This window comes from Mobula hypostoma, chromosome 9 (genome assembly GCF_963921235.1).
Source record: "Mobula hypostoma chromosome 9, sMobHyp1.1, whole genome shotgun sequence".
Taxonomy (NCBI): Eukaryota; Metazoa; Chordata; class Chondrichthyes; order Myliobatiformes; family Myliobatidae; genus Mobula; species Mobula hypostoma.
This window is the reverse complement of record NC_086105.1, coordinates 38,573,235-38,597,275: the sequence shown is the minus strand read 5'-3', so window position 1 is coordinate 38,597,275 and position 24,041 is coordinate 38,573,235. Positions and strand designations below refer to the sequence as shown.

Below are 24,041 nucleotides of genomic sequence, written 5' to 3'. Positions count from 1 at the left end.
CTCTGCTCCTGTTACTGTTGTAACCTCAGAGCACATCACGAGCTTCCCTGCTGCTGGCTTTCAGACTGGCCACGAGTGTGTCAATCTACTGGGTCACCAGCATTAGAACGACTGTGACAAGGCCAATGGCAGCTGCAATCGTGACTCATGTGCATTACCCATATTACGTGGGCAATGTGTTAACAACTAATGAAATGTTGTAACACAAAATGTGAATAAGCAGACTCTCAGCATGCTCTGACATTGATTGCACTGCTTGTATTTTCTCCAGGAGGCTGGTAGTACTTGGTTTAAGATATATGGTCATATGCTGTGTGTTGCACTGTTTCATTATTGATGGTTAAGGCCTTGCCAAGAAGAAGAGTGAGAAAGAAAATTATATAGAAAGCCACCTACTAACTAGGCTGTCTATGGAGAACTTAGTAAATTATGCTATTAGGAAGCAAGCTAGTAAATTTCCCTCTAAAAGCCTTCACATAAAGAGGTAGCAGATGGAGTATAATCCCCCCAAACATCAGATTTCGGACCATCCATAAACACCACCTTGTTTTTTTTTTGTACTATTTACTTATTTATTGTAAATTACCATAATTTTTATGTTTTGCTCTATACTGCTGCCACAAAACAACAAATTTCATGGCAAATGTCAGAGTAATAAACCTGATTCTGATTATTCTCATTCTAATTCAGAACATTAAATGCAAGCGTTAATTCCCCAAATACAAAGCTGACAGGATTTGATTTCAATATGGAAATATTATGGCAATATTATGTGGGCATGTTGGGGTGGGAGTTGCATGTGGGTTCTTATAAAATGGTGTATGTCACAACTTTCTGAAATGGGAATCCAAATCATCTGTGCACGAGTCAGGAAAAGGAAGTTGAAATAAAAATTATGTTCATTCAAATATTTTTCAAGGTTGAACTTTATTCCATTCCTCAAATTCTTGTGCAGGGATTTGTGAATTCTGTAAGGGTGAACTTTCGTTACTTGAACAGCTGTAATGTTGGGGTTGCCTGTACTTTCCTTTATTGGGATTTATCTCTATTGGACACCATCACTCAAGGCTATTAAATGCTAATTTTGCTGATAACGAGAATATCCCAAGAACGATCAATAAAAAAGATTCCAGATGTGGCAAAGCTGTGGAATTTGTGTCTGTTCCTCTTGTCTTTAGTGATAAGTGTACAAGTTAACTTAACCCTGGCGCTTTGCTGGTTTTGTCTGTTGCCATATCTGGTCGCCATCTTTATATCCTTAATTAGAGTTGAGTCGAAAAATTTAGCAGTGAGCAAAGCATTAAACTGTAGAAATAAATCACTGTGAGTCAAACTTCTATGTCTGATAGGATGATTACAGCAAAGGAGGTAGCAGTTGTGTACCCTTATAAGTGACAAATGGTGGCATATAATGATGAGTATTTTATTTTCAGCAGGGGAGGTGGGATGGGGTCAGTGGAGGAGATATAGGGAAAAGAAGGATTGGAATTATCTTTCCTTCATTAAATTTTATGTAATTTAAGATTTCCTTTTCACACTACCTGGATGCATTTTTTTCTTGTACAGTTATTAAGTATAAATAAAGCTATTTTCTTCATGAAATAAATGATTGCAGCAGTTGCTTGCAAACAAACTGTACAGATTAGACTTGAATTCAGTACTATGCCAGGCCTCTATTTTTGCCACATTGGCATCCTGCCACTAACACACCCACTCTTGCTTGGTAGAGTCAGCCTTGGCCAATTATCCTAATTTGCACAACTTCCTTCTCATGTTGTTATGGCTGTCAGGTTATCTTTATATCTTAGGTGGAGCCGTCAACTTAAATTTATTTGTAAAATTTTGCATGTTATATCTGGTGATGATATCCACTCTTAGAACAGTAAATTCCAATGATTGCACTGGGAATTTACTCTGAATTTTATAAATGCAGTAAATGTTATTGTTCTTAATTGCACTGTAAATGTTACTGGTGTGCATTTTTGTAACGAGAAGTACTCTCTGCTAGACAAAGGGAGGGAAATGGTCCCAGCCATGATTTTCTCGTTCATTCTGCTTGTCTTTTTGAGGGGGGGGGGTGATAACTACTGTAGTGTGAAAGTCTAATTCTGTAAATACTTGCATTTATTTATTATCTTTCATGACCTCAGATACTCCCCTCCTTTAAAGCCAAAGCAGTATTTTATTGAAGTACTGTCACTGTTGCAAGGTATGAAAAGCACTGGCCAGTTTGCACACAGCAAGCTTCTACAAATAGTTGTTTCAGCTTTCTCCCATCCGAATATTGACAGGTGCATTATAGGCCATAATTAGCAAGTGCAAATTAGTGGAAACTTTTTAAGAGTGATTAATGCTCAACTTATCTGTATTCTAAATTAATACTTAGAATTAAATGCCATGTATCGTATAGAAATAAAATCTGAAATGAGTTAGTACATCACACTACTCTTCTGTTATAACAATCTCTCATTACTGTCCAAAAGGCAATTCATTAGCTCAGCACTTGAAAAGCATAACGATAGCACTAACAGACCATACCCGATTCCAGCTGAACTGGGAACAATTTAGCTGCTATGTTGAGATTGACAGTAGTGTTCCGGTCACTTCTCTGCTACAGTGCAGCATGCAGATGACATGTTATTTTTTATCAGAAGCTAAAGTTTTTACTATTGGACTTCTGGATCTAAATCCTAACCATTTTATGCTTGTATTCTTATGCAGTTTACTTCAAGCAGCATGCAACTACATAGTGCAGTGTTTCTGGAGCACATTTTAGCCAGAAAACTAAGTGCTTACATTAATACTGCACCAGGGTGAACCAAAATACTTCAGAACTACCAGAGGTTCATTAACTGGAAACATCAATTGTTTCTCTTTCTGCAACTGCTGTCTTATTTTAGATTTACAGCATCTATAGTATTTTGTTTTTGGGACAAAGCTAATAAAACTTTTTGTTTAGAATTGTCATGACTGGAATCAGAAATACTGTAAAATGATTTTCCCAGTTGACCTAGATTCTGTTGAAACCTTCGATAACCTTTCTTGTTAGCTACCACATTACCAGATTTGGTGTCACCTGTAAACCTACTAATCATTCCGTAAATTTCCATCTGAATTAATGTATATGACAAACAGCAGGGAATCCAGCACCACAACACTGGTCACAGGTCTCCAATCTGAGAAACAACCTTCCACCATCACTCTGTCTCCTTCCATTAAGGCAATTTTATTGCCAGTTGGCCATGACCCTGAATGCCAAAGGTTCTAATCCCCTGATAAGCCTATCACATCAAAAGCCTTTTTGAAGTCTATGTAGACATCTACCTGTCTGACCTTGTCAATTCTATCGGTCACCTCTTCTAAAATAACTCAGTGAATTTGTGAGACACTATACCCCACACATTTAGCCATGCTGACTGTCCCCAACCAGTCCTTGCTTTTAAAAATGAGATAAATCAGAATTCTCTCAGTAACTTTCCCACCATTGGTGTTAAGCTCAGCATCCTGTATTTTCCTGGCTCGCCCTTGCAGCCATTCTAAAGTGGATTCAGTGGGTTTGTGAAATCTGGTGGTTCTGTTTATAAATAAAAAACTGTTATTTTTCATATCTGTAAGGTTCAAAATCATACTGGAGAAAAATCTACTTAAATCTCAGGAACTGAATTTTCTGACATGTGTGAAGTTGTCCAGAACTATGATGTAATAGTGTTTTACTCCAGTACAATTTCTTCTGGAGTTGTCAGAATGAATTTTTAGGCTGGTCTTCTGATAAAAAGACTGATCCCAATTTCCTGCTGCTGAGATACAGTTTTCTCTTCTACATTATAATCTGTTAAAGCCATTTTCAGATATTTAATAAATTGTTTGGATTTCTAAAATAACTTTAAAATAAATATAAAAAACAGTTTAATCAGTCATTTATTATTCATCAGTCTAATTATTCTGAGCAACCACGTAGTACTTCAAAGAATTGCTAATACGCAGCAGAATCCGAGGCTGAATCTAACAGAAATGATTTTTCTGACTGGTTGCATCACTGACTGTTATGAAGGAGTCAGTGCACAGGATTGAAGAAAGAACAGCAGGGCTTTGTAAGTTCAGCCATTATCATCATGTGTACTTGCCTCCCTATCATTGAGGACATCTTCTAAAGGTGATGCCTCAGGAAAGTGGCATCCATCTTGAAGGACCCTCACCATGGTCAAAGAACACTGAGGCTGTCTACAAGAAGTGTCAGAGCCGTCTCTATTTCCTGAGGAGACTTGAGGTCCTTTAACATCTGCCAGACGATGCTGAGGATGTTCTATGAGTCTGTGGTGGCCAGTGCGATCATGTTTGCTGTTGTGTGCTGGGGCAGCAGGATGAGGGTGGCAGACATCAATAGAATCAACAAACTCATTTGTAAGGCCAGTGATGTAGTGGGGATGGAACTGGACTCACTCACGGTGGTGTCTGAAAAGAGGATGCTGTCTAAGTTGCATGCCATCTTGGACAATGTCTCCCATCCACTACATAATGTACTGGTTGGGCACAGGAGTACATTCAGCCTGAGACTCATTCCTCCGAGATGCAGCACTGAGCATCATAGGAAGTCATTCCTGCCTGTGGCCATCAAACTTTACAACTCCTCCCTTGGAGAGTCAGACACTCTGAGCCAATAGGCTGGTCCTGGACTTATTTCCTAGCATAATTTACATATTACTATTTAACTATTTATGGTTTTATTACTATTTATTATTTATGGTGCAACTGTACCAAAAACAAATTTCCCCCGGGATCAATAAAGTATGACTATGACTATGACCATGCACAACATTCTTTCTTTTCATGACTGCCAGTATAGCGGAGATACAGGAGCCTGAAGACACACTCTCAATGTTTTAGGAACAGCTTCTACCCCTTCGCCATCAGGTTCTCAACAGCCCATAACCCATGAACACTATCTCACTGTTTTGCTCTATTTTGTGCACTATTAATTTTTAATATAGTATAATCTTTATCGTAACTTAATTTTTAATGTATTGCAATGTATTGCTGATGCAAAACAGCAAATTTAATGACATAGTCAACTGAAACTCAGTTACAGAGAAAGGTTGAATAGGTTAGGACTTTATTCCCTGGAGCGTAGAAGAATGAGGGGAGATTTGATAGAGGTATATAAAATTATGATGGGTATAGATAGAGTGAACATAAGCAGGCTTTTTCCACTGAGGCAAGGGGAGAAAAAAACCAGAGGACATGGGTTAAGGGTGAGGGGGAAAAAGTTTAAAGGGAATATTAGGGGGGGCTTCTTCACACAGAGAGTGGTGGGAGTATGGAATGAGCTGCCAGGTGAGGTGGTAAATGCGGGTTCTTTTTTAACATTTAAAAATAAATTGGACAGATACATGGATGGGAGGATATGGTCCGTGTGCAGGCAGAAAATGGTTCGGCACAGCCAAAGCCAAGAAGGGCCAAAAGGCCTGCTTCTGTGCTGTAGTTTCCATGGTTTCTATGGTTTCTATACACATGTCAGTGATAAGAATCTCAATTGTGAATCTGAGACAACATGATCACGGTAGCCCTACGATGCAATTGACTGTTTTCTAATTCATGTGCCACTTTGTGAGCCTATTGATTCTGTTGCAGACTTACTAACTAATAAAGACGGTTTCTCTAGGCAGATTGTAGGAAGGCATTGGGGATAGAAACACTGGCAAACTGAGTAGAAGAGCTTAAACTGATGTCTAATGGTATTATCTATGTGTGACCTGACCACCAGTCAATGGCTTTGTCTGTTCAGTTGGGGATTCAGAATCTTTATTTAGGTTTTGGAGACTTGGAGACTTGATTCATACCTATACTATTACCTTTAAAAATCAGTGTTGATATATGAGAGGTAAGGAGGGAAACAAAGATGTTCCTGGAGAGTCAAAGAAAACATCATGTGATTAAACATGCATGCTTACACCCTTCTGTAGCTGTAGGCATCCATCTGTCGTCTGTTTTAGAAATGACTGCACTTACTCACCATGCAGCTGAAGTTTGAAAAGACATCAAGGCTGGACTCTGAACATCAGCTTTCAGCGTCTGTATAGTCTGTGCAGAATGGGCCTGAGCATGGGCCTGGGACTGCTCCTGAGCCTGACACTGTCCCTGTCCCTGAGCAGAGCCGCTCCATTGACTCTCATCCTGCTTCAGCCAGCTGCCTCGGATCCCCCACTTCGACAGGTAAAACTTGCAGATCTCATAGTTCATGGCAGAGTAGTAGAGAAGGTCCAGTATAAGCAAGACCAGGACAAAAAAACCGTAAATCCATACTCCAACCAGTGCACTGTAGTTGCTGAAATGAAATACAACCTTATGTGAGTGAGGTTAGAAATATAGTTTCATATGTGTGAAGCAGCATAAAGAAATATATTACATATCAGCGAAATATGTGAAATGTCAATAAATACTCCTTGGAAATAATTCGACATGATACTTCTATGTATTTTGACAATTTTTGGAACAAATGCTGATGCAATATATACATAAATGCAGCAAAGCAGACCTACTTACTAATAAATACACACACAATGCTGGAGGAACTTAGCAGGCCAGGAAACATCTATGGAAAAGAGCACTGTCAACGTTTCAGGCTGAGACCCTTCATCAGGACTGGAAAAAAGACGAGGAGTCAGAGTTAGAAAGTTGTGGGGGAGGGAAGGAAGAACCACAAGGTGATAGGTGAATCCATGAGGGGGGTAGGGGCGAAGTGATCACCTGGGAAGTTGATTAGCAAAAGAGGTACAGGGCTGCAGAAGGGGGAGTCTGATAGGAGAGGACAGAAGGACATGGAAGAAAGAAAAGGGGGAGGAGCACTAGTGGGAGGTGAAGGGCAGGTACAGAGATAAGGTGAGAGAGGGAAAGGGGAATGGGGAATGATGAAGGAGAGGGATGGCATAGATTTTCTTTTGTTTGTCATTGGATTACTAACGGATAAAGCAAGTTTCTCTAGGTAGATTGTAGGAAGGCATTGCAGAACTAAACACTGGCAAACTGGTACACTACACTATTATTATCAGCCTGATTGCAACCCACAGCTTTGACATCAAATTGATGATTCAGGTTCATTGCTTTTGTTATCTGCCACTCTGGGTTGTGCTTCTCTGGGTTTTGCAGTTGACATGATTACAAACTTGCCATGCAAAATACCAGCTTGAATGAATGAGTGAGGACTCACTGAACTGTCAGCATGTGTGATTTGACCTTTCCGCTTACAGCAAATTATGGTCCACTTTTGGAAATTTATTTTGGTTTGGAATAAGTTTGCAATCATAAGGAAGCCATTATAAATCATTAGTTTTGTTGCTCTCGGAAGAATAACAAGGGACAAATGCATTAACTTTAGTCAGTTATTTTCTATTTGGAGAGTTTCCTCATCTTCTCCTCTTACATCTTACCCAGTGACTCTTGTGCTCTCAATCATGATGAATGTCAATAGTAAAAATAGTGGACGGATTTCAATATGTTGTACACACTGTCTACGTCAGGTGCTCCAAGTGGGGCAATGGAACAGAAAAAGGCGGAGATATTGGATAGCCAGACTTTATCCAGGGCAGAAATAGCTAATTGGCTAAGGTCACTGGAAGAAAGTATAGGGGGATTATCAGAGCTACTGTGTTCTTTACACACAGAATGGTGGGTGCATGAAACACCCTACAAGGGGTAATGGCAGAAACAAATGTATAGGGGGTATTTAAGAAACTCTTAGAAAAGCACAAGGTTGAAAGAAAAATGGAAGGTTATGTCAGAAGAAAGGGTTAGATTGATCTTAGAGTAGGTTGAAAGGGCCTGAATGTGCTGTAGTGTTCTGTGTTCTAAAAATAGAAGCAAGAGTGGGTACTTGCCATTCTCTCCTGTGACACCCACCCCAAATCTGCCACTGTCTGTTAGTCAATGACTGAACTCTCACCATTTTTCAAAAAATGTCTGATCTTTCATTCTTACAATCATTATGGATAACTGCAATGTCTGTCACATTATAGTCCAGTTGCTGCTTTCTGTACAATTATTTAATTCAGTTGTCTCTCTTTGTGGTGTCTTTTGTCCTTCTTATAGTCTAACGTCCTGCCAAGGTTCATATCAATAACAGACTTAGATGCATTACACTCTATTCCCTTTCCTAAGTCATTAAGATAGGTCATAAATAACTCAAGTCCAGGTAGCTATCTTCATGGCACTTTAATAGTTAACCTCACCACTTTGATTTCATGGTCATTATTTGCTGAGCGTTTCAACCCTCTCAATCATCTAATATTGCTTTTTTAAGCAACATTATAAGACTCTTATTTTAATCTAATACAGTCCTTAATTTCCCTTGTTGACAATACTAAATTTCCAAATCTGTTTCTATTGGTCAAGCGATTTTGAATTTATTGAGAGTTATGCATTACAATATATCGTTAAATATTTGTCATTGCTTATCTACTTAATTTTTTAACCAATTTTCTAAACTACCTCAATCAGCTTACCCTATATTTTCTGCAACTGACTTAATTTAAGGCTCAAAAGCAGATCACCCTCAAATTTAATATGAAATTCTGTTCTTATTATTAGGATTACTCTTCCCCAGAGGATCTTTTACTAATTAACTTTCTTATTGGATAATATCTGGATCTCACATGACCTATTCCCTAAGTTGTTTCCTTAAAATATTATTCTCATGAACTTCTTCCAAAATAATCCATGAACTCATCCTCCAAGCTTTATTTGCTAATTAAGGTTGCCCAATCTGTGTGAGGATTAATAGGATTATCATATTTTGTTGTATATTACATGCTTCTCCAATTCCCTGATGTGCCCATAGATCTTCTTGCCATTGGTCATTTCCTTACCCCACCCAACAGTGAACTTTCCTCTCTACTACCTTTCTTTCTACCACCATCATCAGGGTTACCCTGCCTTCCCTTTTATTTTATCCGTGTTTTCTAATACAGCACAAATAAAGAGAATCACAGCATATATAAAAGACATCTTTTCAAAGTAGAACATTGGTATAACGTAGCTTGAATTTGCACAACTGAAGGCCTACTTGTGAAGGTGACCCGAGACTGGGAGATAGGAATGCAGAAGGAAGGGACATGAGACCCAGTGGAGCAATCCACATCTTCCGAGTCAAATAGGGGAATGAAAGGAATTGAATTTTCATTTAAAGCCTGTTCTTGTTCTGATCCAATCTTTGCTGAGTAGGTCTGGCAAGAAACTCGCTACCATTTCAAACTTGGCTCTTCCAGTGAACAGTTTCCTATTAGCTTCAAATGTGTGTATTTTTCACCAGCTCAGGAGAAAAGGTTAATTTACAAACCAGTCAGCTCTTGACAGCCGGGGAATGGAAATTAGCAACTTGAGTGATTTTATTTGCCCAAGTCTCTAGATCTGATTAGATAGATTGTCGCAAAATTGTCCCATTGTGCCAGACTGTTAAAATGAATGGACAGTTTCATAACCCTCTGTATCAGCAAGACCTGAAAAATTCCTTTTTACTGTAATCATCGCATTAAGAAATGATACTGTTCTAATTGACCCCACAGTTGATGTCTTTTTCTTCATGATGGCTTTGCTTATAAGTGACAAAGTAATGAAAGATTTCCTTGTGGGAAATTGGGATATGATATTTGTCTGGTTACAACTAAGGGTTTCATTTCGCAGTTACAGACCATGGCAGACAACCCTTTCTGAATCAATTTTGTAGTTTAATCTGCAGACGAAGAACAATAATGTTCTTCGGAGTGTCTGCTGAATTTCACTATCCATAATCTTCACCAGTGTTGACTTCACCACTTGTGTCAGCAGAGATATTGCAACTAGAATCCCCACGGACCAATTCAAATTTCTAGTAACAGCAGCCAGTAATTTATTGAACTGCTTGTAGTCATGTATTTATCTTTATTCCATTTTCATGTAACATCACCCTGATAACTTTTCGAGCGTTCAGCAGAATCTGCCCACTTTATAATTTCCAACAGCTAAGGGCATTTTTTGTAATGCTAACATAATGCAACTAATATCCTGTATTAGGAAAGGATTGCTTACATATACAGAGAAGTCATGCTGATAGAAAGATTAGATTTTATAGTATATTTTGTCCTCTTCCTATACTCCCCACAGTTACTGTACAGTATGTAGTATTTTATCTGTGAGGAAACTTTACGTAGACTAGAGAACTTCTCAATTTGCATTAGCAATTTCATTGCGATTACTGCTTAACCACTGCATATCAATATTCTGGGATGTATCCTGGTGCCATCTCTCCTAATACCTGTCATTGTGATTCCAGTTCCCCATACTAAACTTTATATTTCTTCCCTTTCCCCATAATGGTGCTTGCAAAATCATTTCCTATCCCTATTATAAGCAGCTCAGATGTCATTATGCATGCATGCTTGGCACAGAGGAAGTATAGGATGGACAATTCTCAAGAACACAAATTTTTATTGTTGATGAAAGTAAGTGGTGTATCTCAGTCTAGCTCTATATTTATGCCACAAGATGGCTTGAAACTCAAAGAGGATATATCAACTTTAAATTGGATGATAAAATTGGAAAATATTTACCATTTACCCAACTATTAATTGATGTTTTTACCCTCAAATCCTTTCTTTACTTTACGAAGCTTGTGTAAATCTTTCTTTAACTTGCGTAACGTACTACAGTGATATAGAATTATACTGGTTGGAGAAGGTTTTTGGCTATCAAGCTTGATCTGATATATTGAAAATTATTCCGTTAGTTCCTCTGTTCTTTCACATAAGGATGCTTATGTGAAAATGCTATTCTTGGACTACAGTTCAGCACTCAACACTACAATACCCTCCAGGCTCGACAAGAAGCTCAGAGACTTTGGTCTTCACTCTGCCTTGTGTAGCTGGATCCTGGATTTCCTGTCAGATTGCTGGCAGGTAGGAAGAGTGGGCTCCCTCACCTCTGCCCCTCTGACACTCAATACAGGTGCCCCTCAGGGTTGTGTCCTAAGCCCCTTCCTTTACTTTCTGCATACCTACCACTGCATCAGCTCCAATCCGCTAATTAAATTTGCTGACAATACTGACAATACCGACAGAGAAGGAGTCAACACCCTGACACAGTGGTGTCAAGAAAACAACCTCTCCCTCAATGTCGCAAAAACAAAGGAGCTGGTTGTGGAATACAGGAGGAATAGAGACAGGCTAACCCCTACTGACATCAATGGATCTGGGGTTGAGAGGTTGAAGAGCTTTAAGTTCCTCGGCATACACATCACTGAGGATATCACATGATCTGCACATACCAGCTGTCTGGTGAGAAAAGCACAACAGTGCCTCTTTTCACCTCAGATGTTGAAGAGGTTTGGTATGGGCCTCTAAATCCTAAGAACTTTCTACAGGGGCACAATTGAGAGCATCCTGACAGGCTGCAACACTGCCTGGTTTGGGAACTGTACTTCTCTCAATCGCAGGACTCTGCAGAGAGTGGTGTGGACAGCCCAGCGCATCCGTAGATGTGAACTTCCCACTATTCAGGACATTTACAAAGACAGGTGTGTAAAAAGGGCCTGAAGGATCATTGGGGACCCGAGTCACCCCAACCACAAATTGTTCCAGCTGCTACCATCCGGGATGAGATACCACAGCATAAATGCCAGGACCAATTGGCTCTGGGACAGCTTCTTCCACCAGGCCATCAGACTGATTAATTCATGCTGACACAACTGTATTTCTATGTTATATTGACTGTCCTGTTGTACATACTATTTATTATAAATTGCTATAAATTGCACATTGCACATTTAGATGGAGAGGTAAAGATTTTTACATTTCATGTATACGAAGGATGTAAGTAATAAAAACAATTCAATTCAATTAAAAAAAACAGTTTCTTCTTTTTAAGTATTCATCCAAATTCCTTGGAAAATTGGCTTTGTGTTTGTATCCACCAACATTTCAGGTGCTGCATTCCAGATCACAATGAATATTCAAAAAAACACACCTTCAGGTATTTCCCCCTCTGCAATTTGAGTCCTGCTCTAAAACTCTTTATCTTTTTATCATTTTCTTACTGAAATACATTGACTATTGCTTTAATTACTTAATACTGAAATTACAATATAGAAATGGTCTCTGTCTATTTGTAATAGGAAGAGGATATTTGAGACAATAAATCTGAAACTGAAATTAACCTGAATTGATGTACTTTGTGAAATTATTGTGTGTCAATGCTTAGGCCAATGCGTGAAGCACCAGTTTCAAGAATTTTTTATGATGTCACTTGTCAACCAAAGCTTTTTTAAGATGTGAAAAACTTTACCTACAAGGAAACTTTATTTAGGCTGCAAAACCTTACTTTCCCCAACTCTTATCAATCTTCCTGTCATCTGCAAACTTACAAATCACACCAACTACATTTTCATTCAAATCAATTACAAACAACGGAATTCCTAGCACTGATCCCTGTGGTTGCAGACCTCCAGTCGGAAAGGCACCCTTCCATCGCTTTCCTCCATCTTGGCAGACAGAATTTAAAGTTTGTGGTTTTCATTCAGAACAAGATAGTGCAAGTGAAACTGAGTGACAAGCTGCACTCTGCTTACAAAACTGAACTACTCCTTCTGCAGTCTGCAGCCTGTAATTTTCCTTTAAGCAACGTACTTTTGAACTGTCTTAATGAACTAGTGATTTTATAATCTTCTAAAGGACTCGGTGGACTTAACTCTCAAGCGCCTTTAAGTTGATGAAGGCACATTGCGAAGGCTGGAAGAGAGAGTGTGGAGGGGAGGACTACGAGCTAGACTGAAAGGCCAAGCAATGAAAGTTCCTTTACCCTGCATCTTGTTAGCAAATGTACTTGATACTTTATATTTTATTGTCGCCAAACAATTGATACTAGAACATACAATCATCACAGCGATATTTGATTCTGCGCTTCACGCTCCCTGGAGTAATTTTTAATCGATTGTAAATATTAAGAATTTAAATTATAAATCATAAATAGAAAATAGAAAAGGGAAAGTAAGGTAGTGCAAAAGAACTGAGAGGCAGGTCCGGATATTTGGAGGGTACGGCCCAGATCCGGGTCAGGATCAGTTCAGCAGTCTTATCACAGTTGGAAAGGAGCTGTTCCCAAATCTGGCCGTACGAGTCTTCAAGCTCCTGAGCCTTCTCCCAGAGGGAAGGGGGCAGAAAAGTGTGTTGGCTGGGTGGGTCGTGTCCCTGATTATCCCGGCAGCACTGCTCCGACAGTGTGTGGTGTAAAGTGAGTCCAAGGACAGAAGATTGGTTTGTGTGATGTGCTGGGCTGTGTTCACAATCTTCTGCAGCTTCTTCCGGTCTTGGACGAGACAACTTCCATACCAGGTTGTGATGCACCCTAGAAGAATGTCTTCTACGGTGCATCTATAAACATTAGTGAGGGTTTTAGGGGACAGGCCAAATTTCCTTAGCTTTCTCAGGAAATAAAGCTGCTGGTGGGCCTTCTTGGCAGTGGACTCTGCTTGGTTGGACCAAGTCAGGTCATTTGTGATATTGACCTCGAGGAACTTAAAGCTATTGACCTGTTCCACTTGCGCACCACCGATGTAAATTGGGTCGTGTGGTCCGCTACTCCTTCTGAAGTCAACAACCAATTCCTTCGTCTTGCTGACGTTGAGGGATAGGTTATTGTCTTTGCACCATGCCACCAGGTTCTTAATTTCCTCTCTGTACTCAAACTCATCATTACCCGAGATACGGCCTACAATTGTGGTGTCAACAGCAAACTTATATATTGAGTTTGATGGAAGCTTGGCTACACAATCATGGGTGTACAGTGAATACAACAGGGGGCTGAGTACACAGCCTTGTTGGACACCGGTGCTCAGAGTGACTGTAGCGGAGAACGTCCCCTATTTTTACAGCCTGGGTCCCGTCTGTGAGGAAGTTGAAGATCCAGCTGCAGATCTGAGTGCTAAGGCCCAGGTTCCAGAGGTTGGAGAACAAGACTGAGGGCGTAAGGGCAAGATTGCTGTATCGGAGGGAAATGTGGAATTGCTGTGTTCTGTGTTTCACAGGGCTAGGCTCACTCCAGACATGCCAGATACATCGGTAGGACCCAAAGGCTTCTTGATACGCAGGATGGACCAGACTGCTGATTCGGAGAAGGCAAAAGGTGGGGGTGGGGGGGGGGCTCTGTGTTTCATGATAAACTGTTTGTGTTCCTCGTACATGGCAGCCTTGTCACACTCTTGTTTCCCTGACCTCAAACATCTAATGATTAAGTACCAACCATTCTACTTACCAAGAGAGCTCTCTTCTATGATCCAGATTGCAGTTTTCATACCACCAAAAACATTAATCAGGTACTTGAGATATTGAAAGCTGCCATCACCAAAAAAGAAACAGACAACCCCGATGCATTTCAAATCTTAGCTAATGACTTGTTTGAGGAAATCTCCGCCCAATTGTTGTCAGCACATAACCTGCAGCACCAGTGGTCCCAACACACATGGCCACTGCTATACTATGAAAAAGAATGCCTACTGTTCCATGCCTAGACTATACTTCGGGAAATCTGATCGCATGGCTGTCCTGCTACGTGCTGCATACAGGCAGAGGGTAAAGAGCAAGGCTCCAGAAATAAGGACAACAAAGAGGTGATTGTGGGAGGCAGAAGAATGTCTATGAGATTTCTTTGAGTCAGTGGACTGGGCCACATTCAAAGACTGATCAGAGGCTCTGAATGAATATGCCATGTTTGTCATGGACTTTATAAAAGCAGTTTTAGACAAATGTGCCCTCATAAGGTAAGAGCCTTCCCCAATCAGAAGCCCTGGATGAACCATGAGACCCGCAATCTGGTGAGGGCCATATCAGCGGTATTCAGGTGTGGCAACCAAGTAAGATACAAGAAGAAGATACGATCTCTGGAAAACCATCTCAAGTGCAATGTGGCAATTCCAGACTTGAATCACTAACAACTGTGGAAGGGCTTGAACGCTATTACCTCTTACAAAGTGATACCAAGTGACATAGGTGGCAACAAGGCTTCACTCTCAGATGAGTTCAATGTCTCCTATGCTCACTTTGGCCATCAAAACATGGAGAAAACTTCAAAAGCTCTGCCACAGTCCCTGATGACCCTGTGATCTGAGTCTCTGAGGCTGCCATGAGAACATCCTTCAGGAGGGTGAACCCAGGGGAGGCATCTAGCCCAGTTGGGTTACCTGATCTGCCCTGATCAACTGACTGGAGTGTTCACTGATACCTTTAACCTCTTGCTTCTGCAGCTGAGGTACTCATCTGCTTCAAGCAGGCTGCAATTATACCAGTGCCAAAGAAGAATGTAGCAAGTAGCACTTATATCCACTGTGATGACGTGCTTTGAGAGGCTGACGATAAAACATATCAACTCCTGCATGAGGAGTAACTTAGATCTGCTCTAATTTGCCTACCGGCACAGCAGACTCCATGTCATTGGCTCCTTGCTCAATCCCGGGACATCCGGACGGCTAAGGTGCGTGCAACAGGATGCTCTTCATAACTACAGCTTGGCATTCAAAACTATCATTCCCTCAAAACTAATCCATAAACATAAGACCATAACACATAGGAGTAGAACTAGGCCAATCAGTCCATCGAGTCTGCTCCACCATTCCATCATGGCTGATCCCGGATCCCACTCAACCCCATGCACCTACCTTCTACCTTCTCGCCATAACCTTTCATGCCCTGACCGATCAGGAAACCATCAATTTTCACTTTAAATTCACCCCCCCCCTTGTTTTTATATTCTACTCCCCTTGAAATAAATGCCAATATCGCATTTGCCTTCTTTGCCACAGACTCAACCTGTAAATTATCTTTCTGGGTGTCTTGCACAAGGACTCCTAAGTCCCTTTGAACCTCTGATGTTTGAATTTTCTCCCCATTTAGATAATAGTCTGCACTTTTGTTCCTTTTACCAAAATGCATTATCATCCATTTCCCAACACTGTATTCCATCTGCCACTTTTTTGTCCATTCTTCCAGTTTGTCTAAGTCCTGCTGCAATTGCATTGCTTCCTCAGCACTACCTACCCCTCTACCTATCTTCATATCATCTGTAAATTTTGCCACAAAGACATCAATTCCATTATCCAAATCACTGACGAAGGATGTGAAAAGTGGTGGTCCCAATACTGACTCCTGAGGAACACTACTAGACATTGGCAGCCAACCAGAAAAGGCACCCCCCCCTTTGTTCCCATTCACTGCCTCCTACCTGTCAGCCATTCCTCTATCCATGCCAGTATCTTTGCTGTAATGCCATGGGATTTTATCTTGTTAAGCAGCCTCATGTGTGGCACCTTATCAAATGCCTTCAGAAAATCCAGGTCAATGACATCCACTGCTTCTTCTTTGCCCACCCCGCTTGTTACTTCCTCGAAGAACTGTAACAGATTTGTCAGGCAAGATTTCCCTGCTGACTTTGCTTTTTTGTCATTAGTCTCCAAGTACCCTGAAACCTCATCCTTAATAATGGACACCAACACTTTCCCAATCACTGAGGTTAGGCTAACTGGCCTATAATTTTCCTTTTTTTGCCTTCCTCCCTTCTTAAGTAGTAGATTGACATTTCAAATTGTTCAGTCCTCCAGAACCATGCCAGAATGAAGTGATTCTTGTAAGATCATAACCAATGCATCTGCTATCTCTTCAGCAATCTCTTTCAGAACTCTGAGATGTAGCCCATCTGATCCAGGTGACTTATTCACCTTAACACCTTTCAGTTTACCTAACACTTTTTTCTTTGTAACAGTAATGGCACTCCCTCCTTCTCCCTGATGCTCACAGACCTCTGGCACACTGCTAATGTCTTCCACAGTGAAGAATGATGCAAAGTCCTTATTAAGTTCATCGGGCATTTCTTTGGCCTTCTTACTACCTCACCAGCATCATTTTCCAGTGGTCCGATATCAACTCTCACCTCCCTTTTACTCTTTATATAACTGAAAAATATTATAGTATGCTGCTTTTTTTAAACTATCAGCTAGTTTGCCCTCATAGTTCATCTTTTTCTTCTTATGGCCTTTTTAGTTGCCTTTTGTTGGATTTAAAAAATTTCCCAATCATCCAACTTCCCACTCACTTTTGCTACATTATTTGTCCTTTACTTGGCTTTTATGCAGTCCTCATCTTCTCTTGTCAGCCACGGTTGCCTACTCCTACCATTTGAGAACTTTTTCTACTGTGGGACATATCTTTCCTGTGCCTTGTGAACTATTCCCAGGAACTTCAGAAACTTCAGCACCTCTGCTCTGCCAGTATCCCCCTCCAATCCATCTGGGCAAACTCCTGTCTCATGCCTCTGTGATTCTTTTTATTCCATTGCAATGCTGATACATCTGACATGCTTCGCCCTCTCAAATTGCAGTGTGAATTCAATGGCATCATGATCATTGCCTCCTAAGGTTTACCTTAAACTCCATAATAAAATCTGGATTATTACACAACACCGAATCTAAGATAGCCTTTCCTAGAGTAGGCTCAAGCATAAGCTGCTCTAAAAAGCCATCTCGTAGGCATTCAACAATTCCCCTCTCTTGTGATCCAACACCATTTTTGCGTATTGAAGTCCCCCATTACAATTGTGACATGAATTCACATCTCAACCCCACATCTTGGCTACAATTTGGAAGCCTATATATGATTCCCATAATGGCTTTATATCCTTGCAGTTTCTTAATTCCACACACAGAGATTCGACATTCTCTAACCCTATGTCATCTCTTTCTAAAGATGTAATTCCACCTCTCACCAACAGAACCACACCACCACCTATGCCTTCCTGCCTGTCCTTTCAATACAACGTATATCCTTAGATATTAAGCTCCCAGTTATCTTGTTTGTGCCACGACTCAATGATGCCCACAATGTCATACCGAGCAACCTCTAATTGCGTCACGAGTTCATCCATCTTATTCTGAACACTACTTGCATTTAAATATAGCACCTTCAGTCCTGCATTCTTTGTCCTTTTGAATTTTGCCTCTGTGATACAATTTAACTCTTCGCACTGTCTGCATTTGTATCCAGTCACTGGCTTTTCCTTCCTTATATTCACATTACACCCATCATCTACTTGTAAACCTGCTGGCTCATCCTCAGCTCTATCATCCTGGCTCCTATCCCCCTGCCATATAACCTTCAAAAATCAATGAACTTCAAGACCTTGACCTCAGTATCTCCTGTGCAATTACCAGATCCTTCGCTTCCTGACTTGCAGACCCCAGTCAGTTCAGATTGGCAACATCTCCTCCACAGTTTCGACCAGCACAGATGCACCACACAGTTGTGTGCTTAACCCCCTGCTCTACTCATTTTATACTTATGACTGTGAGGCTAAGCACAGATCCAGTTCCAAATTTAACTTCGCTGACTTCACCAGTGTTGTTGGCCGAATCAAAGGTCCAGCTGAGTGGTGCCACAACAATCTCTCACTTAATGTCAGCAAGACCAAGGAGCTGATTATTAAAATTAAGGAGGAGGAAGCCAGAGATTCACGAGCCTAGTATGGAAAAATCAATGCCATTGAACTGAAAATCCTCCAAAAATTAGTGGATATAACCCAGTCCATCATAGGTAAAACTTTCCCCACCATTGAGCACATCTACATGGTGCGATATCGCAGGAAAGCAGCATCCATCATCAAGGAACCTCACCATCCAGGCCATGCTCTCTTCTCGCTGCAGCTGTCAAGAAGAAGGTTCAGGAGCTTCGGGACCCACACCACTAAGTTCTGGGACAACTTTTACATTTCAACCATCAGGCTAATGAATCAAAGGGGATAACTTCACTCAACACATCATTGAAATGTTCCCACAATCTATGGACTCACCTTCAAGGACACTTCATCTCATGGTCTTGATATTTATTGTTTACTTATTTATTAATAAATTTTTTCTCTTTTCTATCTGCACAGTTTGTTTTCTTTTGCACATCGGTTGTTTGTCCTTCCAGTTGGGTGTGGTCCTTCATTGATTCTATTGTCTTTCTTGGATTGACTGTATATATTGGCAAGAAAATGCATTTCAGGGTTGTATATGGTGACATATATGTATTTGAATATTAAATTTACTTCGACCTTTGAACAAACTTTTTGTTTATTCCAACCTAACATCAGGTGGGAGTCACTCATCATGGAATATACAGTATGCTTCCCAATCCAAAGTTTTCTTATCTACATTTTTCCCTTTTAGTTCTTCCCTGTATATGCTAATCTATACATAGAGCGAGGTAAGTCTTTTGCAGTGTCAAGTTTCAGGGCCTATATGAGCCATTAAGCTTCAGCAATTGTATGTTATGTAAGCCATGAGCAGTTCATACGTACAATGGCAAGTTTATGTGCTGGAGTTTATGGGATAGTTTCTAAGTGGGTAACCATGTATGAGTTTACAATAGTTCACTTTAGCCTGTAACATGTGGTTTGGGTTGGCTTGAATTGATTCTAACTACACTTGTCTGGGACAAGCCCTGCAAGACCCTTTATCTCTCTGGAGATCAAGGCCATCCCCTTGATCTCCACTGCAGTGTGTAGTGCTACAGAGCTATTTCACAATTCCCTACTATGATCTTGTATGACCCAGCCAATTTTTTATCTGCCTTACCAACACAACATGGATCCCAAATAACCTGGATCCCACAGGAAAGGCCCAGTACCCTTAGTAGAGGGCTAAACAATCAAAGGGTATCAATTTAATGTAAAGGTTAGAGTAGAGTTGTGAAAATAATGAGGATCTGGAATTCACCCTCTGGAATAGTTGTTAAGACAGAAACCCTAACTATAATTTTAAACTAACACACACAAAATGCTGGTGGAACGCAGCAGGCCAGGCACAATCTATAGGAAGAAGTATAGTCAACGTTTCGGGTCGAGACCCTTTGTCAGGACTAACGGAAAAAGGATAGTAAGGGATTGGGGAGGGGGAGACCCGAAATGATAGGAGAAGACAGGAGAGGGAGGGATGAAGCCAAGAGTTGGGAAGTTGATTGGCAAAAGGGATACAAGGCTGGAGAAGGGGGAATACAGCGCTAAGCAGTATTGCATCGGTATTGTACTGTTTCAGTACTTTTTTATTTGTGTGCTGTAGCACTTTTTTTATTCACAGTTATTTTGTAAATAACACTATTCTTTGCATTTCTGGTCAGATGCTAAATGCATTTCATTGGCTTTGTATCTGTACTGGGCACAATGCCAATAAAGTTGAATCTAATCTAATCATGGGACGGAAGGCCTTGGAAGAAAGAAAGAAAGGGGGAGGGGAGCACCAGAGGAAGATGGAGAACAGGCAAGGAGTTATTCTGGGGGTGGGGAGGAGGGGAGAGTGTGTGAGAGAGAGAGAGAGAGAGAGAGAGAGAGAGAGAGAATGAATGAATAATAAATTAGGGATGGGGTAAGAAGGGGAGGAGGGGCATTAATGGAAGTTAGAGAAATCAATGTTCATGCTATCAGGTTGGAGGCTACCAAGATGGAATATAAGGTGTTGTTCCTTCAACCTGAGTGTGGCTTCATCCTGACAGTAGTGGAGGCCATGGATTGACAAATCAGAATGGGAATGGGAATGGGATGTGGAATTCTCACAGCTACTTGGACCATTCCTCTTCCCATCCTGTTACTTATAAAAATCCCATCCCCTTCTCTCAATTCCTCTGTCCCCGCCGCATCTGCTCTCAGAATGAGACTTTTCATTCTAGGATGAAGGAGATGTCCTCCTTTTTTAAAGAAAGGTCTTCCCTTCCTCCACCATCAACTCTGCTCTGAAACGCATCTCTCCCATTTCACGCACATCTGCTCTCACCCCATCCTCCTGCCACCCCACTAGGGATAGGGTTACCCTTGTCCTCACCTACCACCCCACCAGCCTCCGGGTTCAACATATAATTCTCCGTAACTTCCGCCACCTCCAACGGGATCCCACCACCAAGCACTTCTTTCCCTCCCCCTCACTTTCTGCTTTCTGCAGGGATTGCTCCCTACGCGACTCCCTTGTCCCCCATCCCTTCCCACCGATCTCCCTCCTGGCACTTATCCTTGTAATCGGAACAAGTGCTACATCTCCCTTACACTTCCTCCCTTACCACCATCCAGGGTCCCAGACAGTCCTTCCAGGTGAGGCGTCACTTCACTTGTGAGTCGGCTGGGGTGATATACTGTGTCTGGTGCTCCCAGTGTGGCCTTCTATATATTGGCGAGACCTGACACAGATTGGGAGACCGCTTTGCTGAACACCTACGCTCTGTCCGCCAGAGGAAGCAGGATTTCCCAGTGGCCACACATTTTAATTCCACCTCCCATTCCCATTCCGATATGTTAATCCATGGCCTCTTCTACTGTCCAGATGAAGCCACACTCAGGTTGGAGGAACAACACCTTATATTCCGTCTGGGTAGCCTCCAACCTGATTGCATGAACATTGATTTCTCTAACTTCCATTAATGCCCCTCCTCCCCTTCTCACCCCATCCCTTATTTATCTATCTATCTATCTAGCTATTTATTTATTTATTTGTTTGTTTTTCTGTTTCTCTCTTTCCCCCTCACAATAACTCCTTGCCTGTTCTCCATCTTCCTCTGGTGCTCCCCTCCCTCCTTCTTTCTTTCTTCCAAGGCCTTCCGTCCTATGATACTCCCCTTCTCCAGCCTTGTATCCCTTTTGCCAATCAACTTCCCAGCTCTTAGCTTCATCTCTCCCCCTCCTGTCTTGTCCTATCATTTCGGGTCTCCCACTCCCCCTCCCACTTTCAAATCTCTTACTATCTTTTTTCCGTTAGTCCTGATGAAGGGTCTTGGCCCGAAATGTCGACTGTGCTTCTTCCTATAGCTGCTGCCTTGCCTGCTGCGTTCCACCAGCATTTTGTGTGTGTTGCTTGAATTTCCAGCATCTGCAGATTTTCTCGTTTTTGCGTATATCTTTAAACTTCTATGTTTTGTGCACAGGCCGAGAGGTAGGAACTGGGATTAAGCTGAGTAGATCATCTGTTAATGGCCAAGATATGTGGCAATGCTATAAATTTAATTGGCTTGGAGTTTGGCAAGCAGTGACATTTGCACTTGACCTTCAAAGAAAAAAAGCTTCCCACAATGACCATTGAGCTCAGTGGCACGGAATTTCCCTTTTAGGATGTTGATTGCTGTCATTGGTTAGTGCCTTAATCAGAACATTTAATAGCTAAGAATGATGTTAAAGAATTCTCACAGACAGCAAAACAGGAAAGATAATGGGCATTTACAATTCTGAACATATATTGGAACATACAAATTTGATTAAGATAGAGAATGAAATATGAGTTACATCACAGAAGAAAGAAAATTATTTAAAATCTATTATATTTCAGTTATCTGAGTAAATCATAATCCTCATATATTATAATTAACATTTTTAAAGCCAGAGTATTTATGCCATTTGAAACTCAGTTGTTATGTTTTGTTGCATGACTAACTATCTAGCTGGAATTTTGCAATCAATAATGAACTGACAAAACCTTTTAAAATATGCATTAATTTAAGTCATTTCCCTTGACTCCATGGAGAGGATTGCAAACAGAGTAGAGTGAGAATGAGAGATAAAGCAACAACAGCAATTTGGTAATTCTGCATTAAGCAGTACTCATGCAGAAGACTTGAAACTGTCTAAGGGTAGCTCGGTATAGAAAGCATGACTGCTGACATTTCGAAGTAGGAAAATCCAAGCTTTTTACTTTATAGCATACAAATATATCTTTGCAAATCTGAAGCACTTGATAGAGTTTGAATTGAAAGCACTTAGCTCTTTGTGAGGAGGAGGAGGAGAAAGAAACAGTTCCCACCTCATCTGTTCTACAGTGAGAGGGAGAGTTTGGTGCCTATTAGTCTGTCGACGACAGGGAAGGGTAGGAGTCTGTCAGTCCAACAATGAGAGGGAGAATTCTATGTTTGTTGGCCTGACCATAATAGGGAGAGCTCAACATATGTCAGTCAGCAATAAGTAAGAGTATTCAGTTGGTCGAACAATGAAAAAGACAGATCATTGCCTTTCAGTTCAGTGGTGAGAGAGTTTTATGCCTCCTAGTCCAGCATTGAGAAGGAGAGTTCAACATCTATTAGTCCAATCATGAGAGATACAGTATGATACTGTGATGAGGCATATAGTGTCTGTCAGCCTGAATATGAGACACAGTTCAGAGCATATAAGTCCAGCAAAGGATATTCGTTACAGCTACTGAACAGTAATTTTGTCATAGGCAGATTTCAGCAGCCAATGGAGTATTGACTCCAATCAGAAGTTATACTGGTATAATGTTCCAGATGAATTCCACTTTATTTAAATAAGGAGATGATATATTATTTAAATCCATATACCGTTAATAAATCTCCATCTGGATCCTCATCTAGGTGCAGCATAATCATTTCTAATTTTGAAATATCATTCTTTTCTATTTAATTGAGTGCTTAATGTGCAGAATTAATAGCACCACTTCTACGTCCAGATGGATAATAAAGAAGATTCTTTCTTCTTCAAACCTTCACCTTTTCCACCTATCACCCTCCATCTTCATTTCCCTCCCCTGCTCAATCACCTTCCCTCTCACCTAGCTTCACCTGTCACTTGCTAGCTTGTACACCTTCACCTCCTCTCACCTGCTTTTTCTGGCTTCTTCCCCTGCTCTTTCCAGTCCTGATGAAGGGTCTCAGCCCTAAACATTGACTGTTTATTCCTCTCTGTCGATACTGCCTTACCTGCTGAGTTCCTCCAGCATTTTGTGTGTGTTACATTGGATAATGAACCTCTTTGACCATAATCCTGAAGCTTCCTTTCATTTGATCGGCCATTTTCACTCAAAGCAATGGAAGTGATCAGAGATACAAGATGGAAAGCAATAACTCATACTTAACCACCAAAAGCAGCAGAATAACCTATTAGGACCAGGGAAGTAACTTACATACATTTTACAGTTAAACAGAAAATTTATGAAAATTAATGTATGAGAAGATAATCAAATGTATTTAATTTTAAAAGAAATAATAACCAAACATTTCCCTTGCGCACTCTAT

At 40.8% G+C, this 24,041-nt stretch overlaps 1 protein-coding gene across 1 annotated transcript in view; it reads right to left on the bottom strand.

Moving 5' to 3' along the window:
- Nucleotides 1–6,006: 6,006 nt before the first annotated feature.
- Nucleotides 6,007–24,041, bottom strand: part of LOC134351656 (protein shisa-like-1) — a 185,822-nt gene continuing 167,787 nt past the window's right edge. Inside the window, exon 4 of the mRNA XM_063058109.1 lies at nt 6,007–6,322. Within this exon, the coding sequence (XP_062914179.1) occupies nt 6,007–6,322 (316 nt within the window). The remainder of the gene's footprint in view (nt 6,323–24,041) is intronic.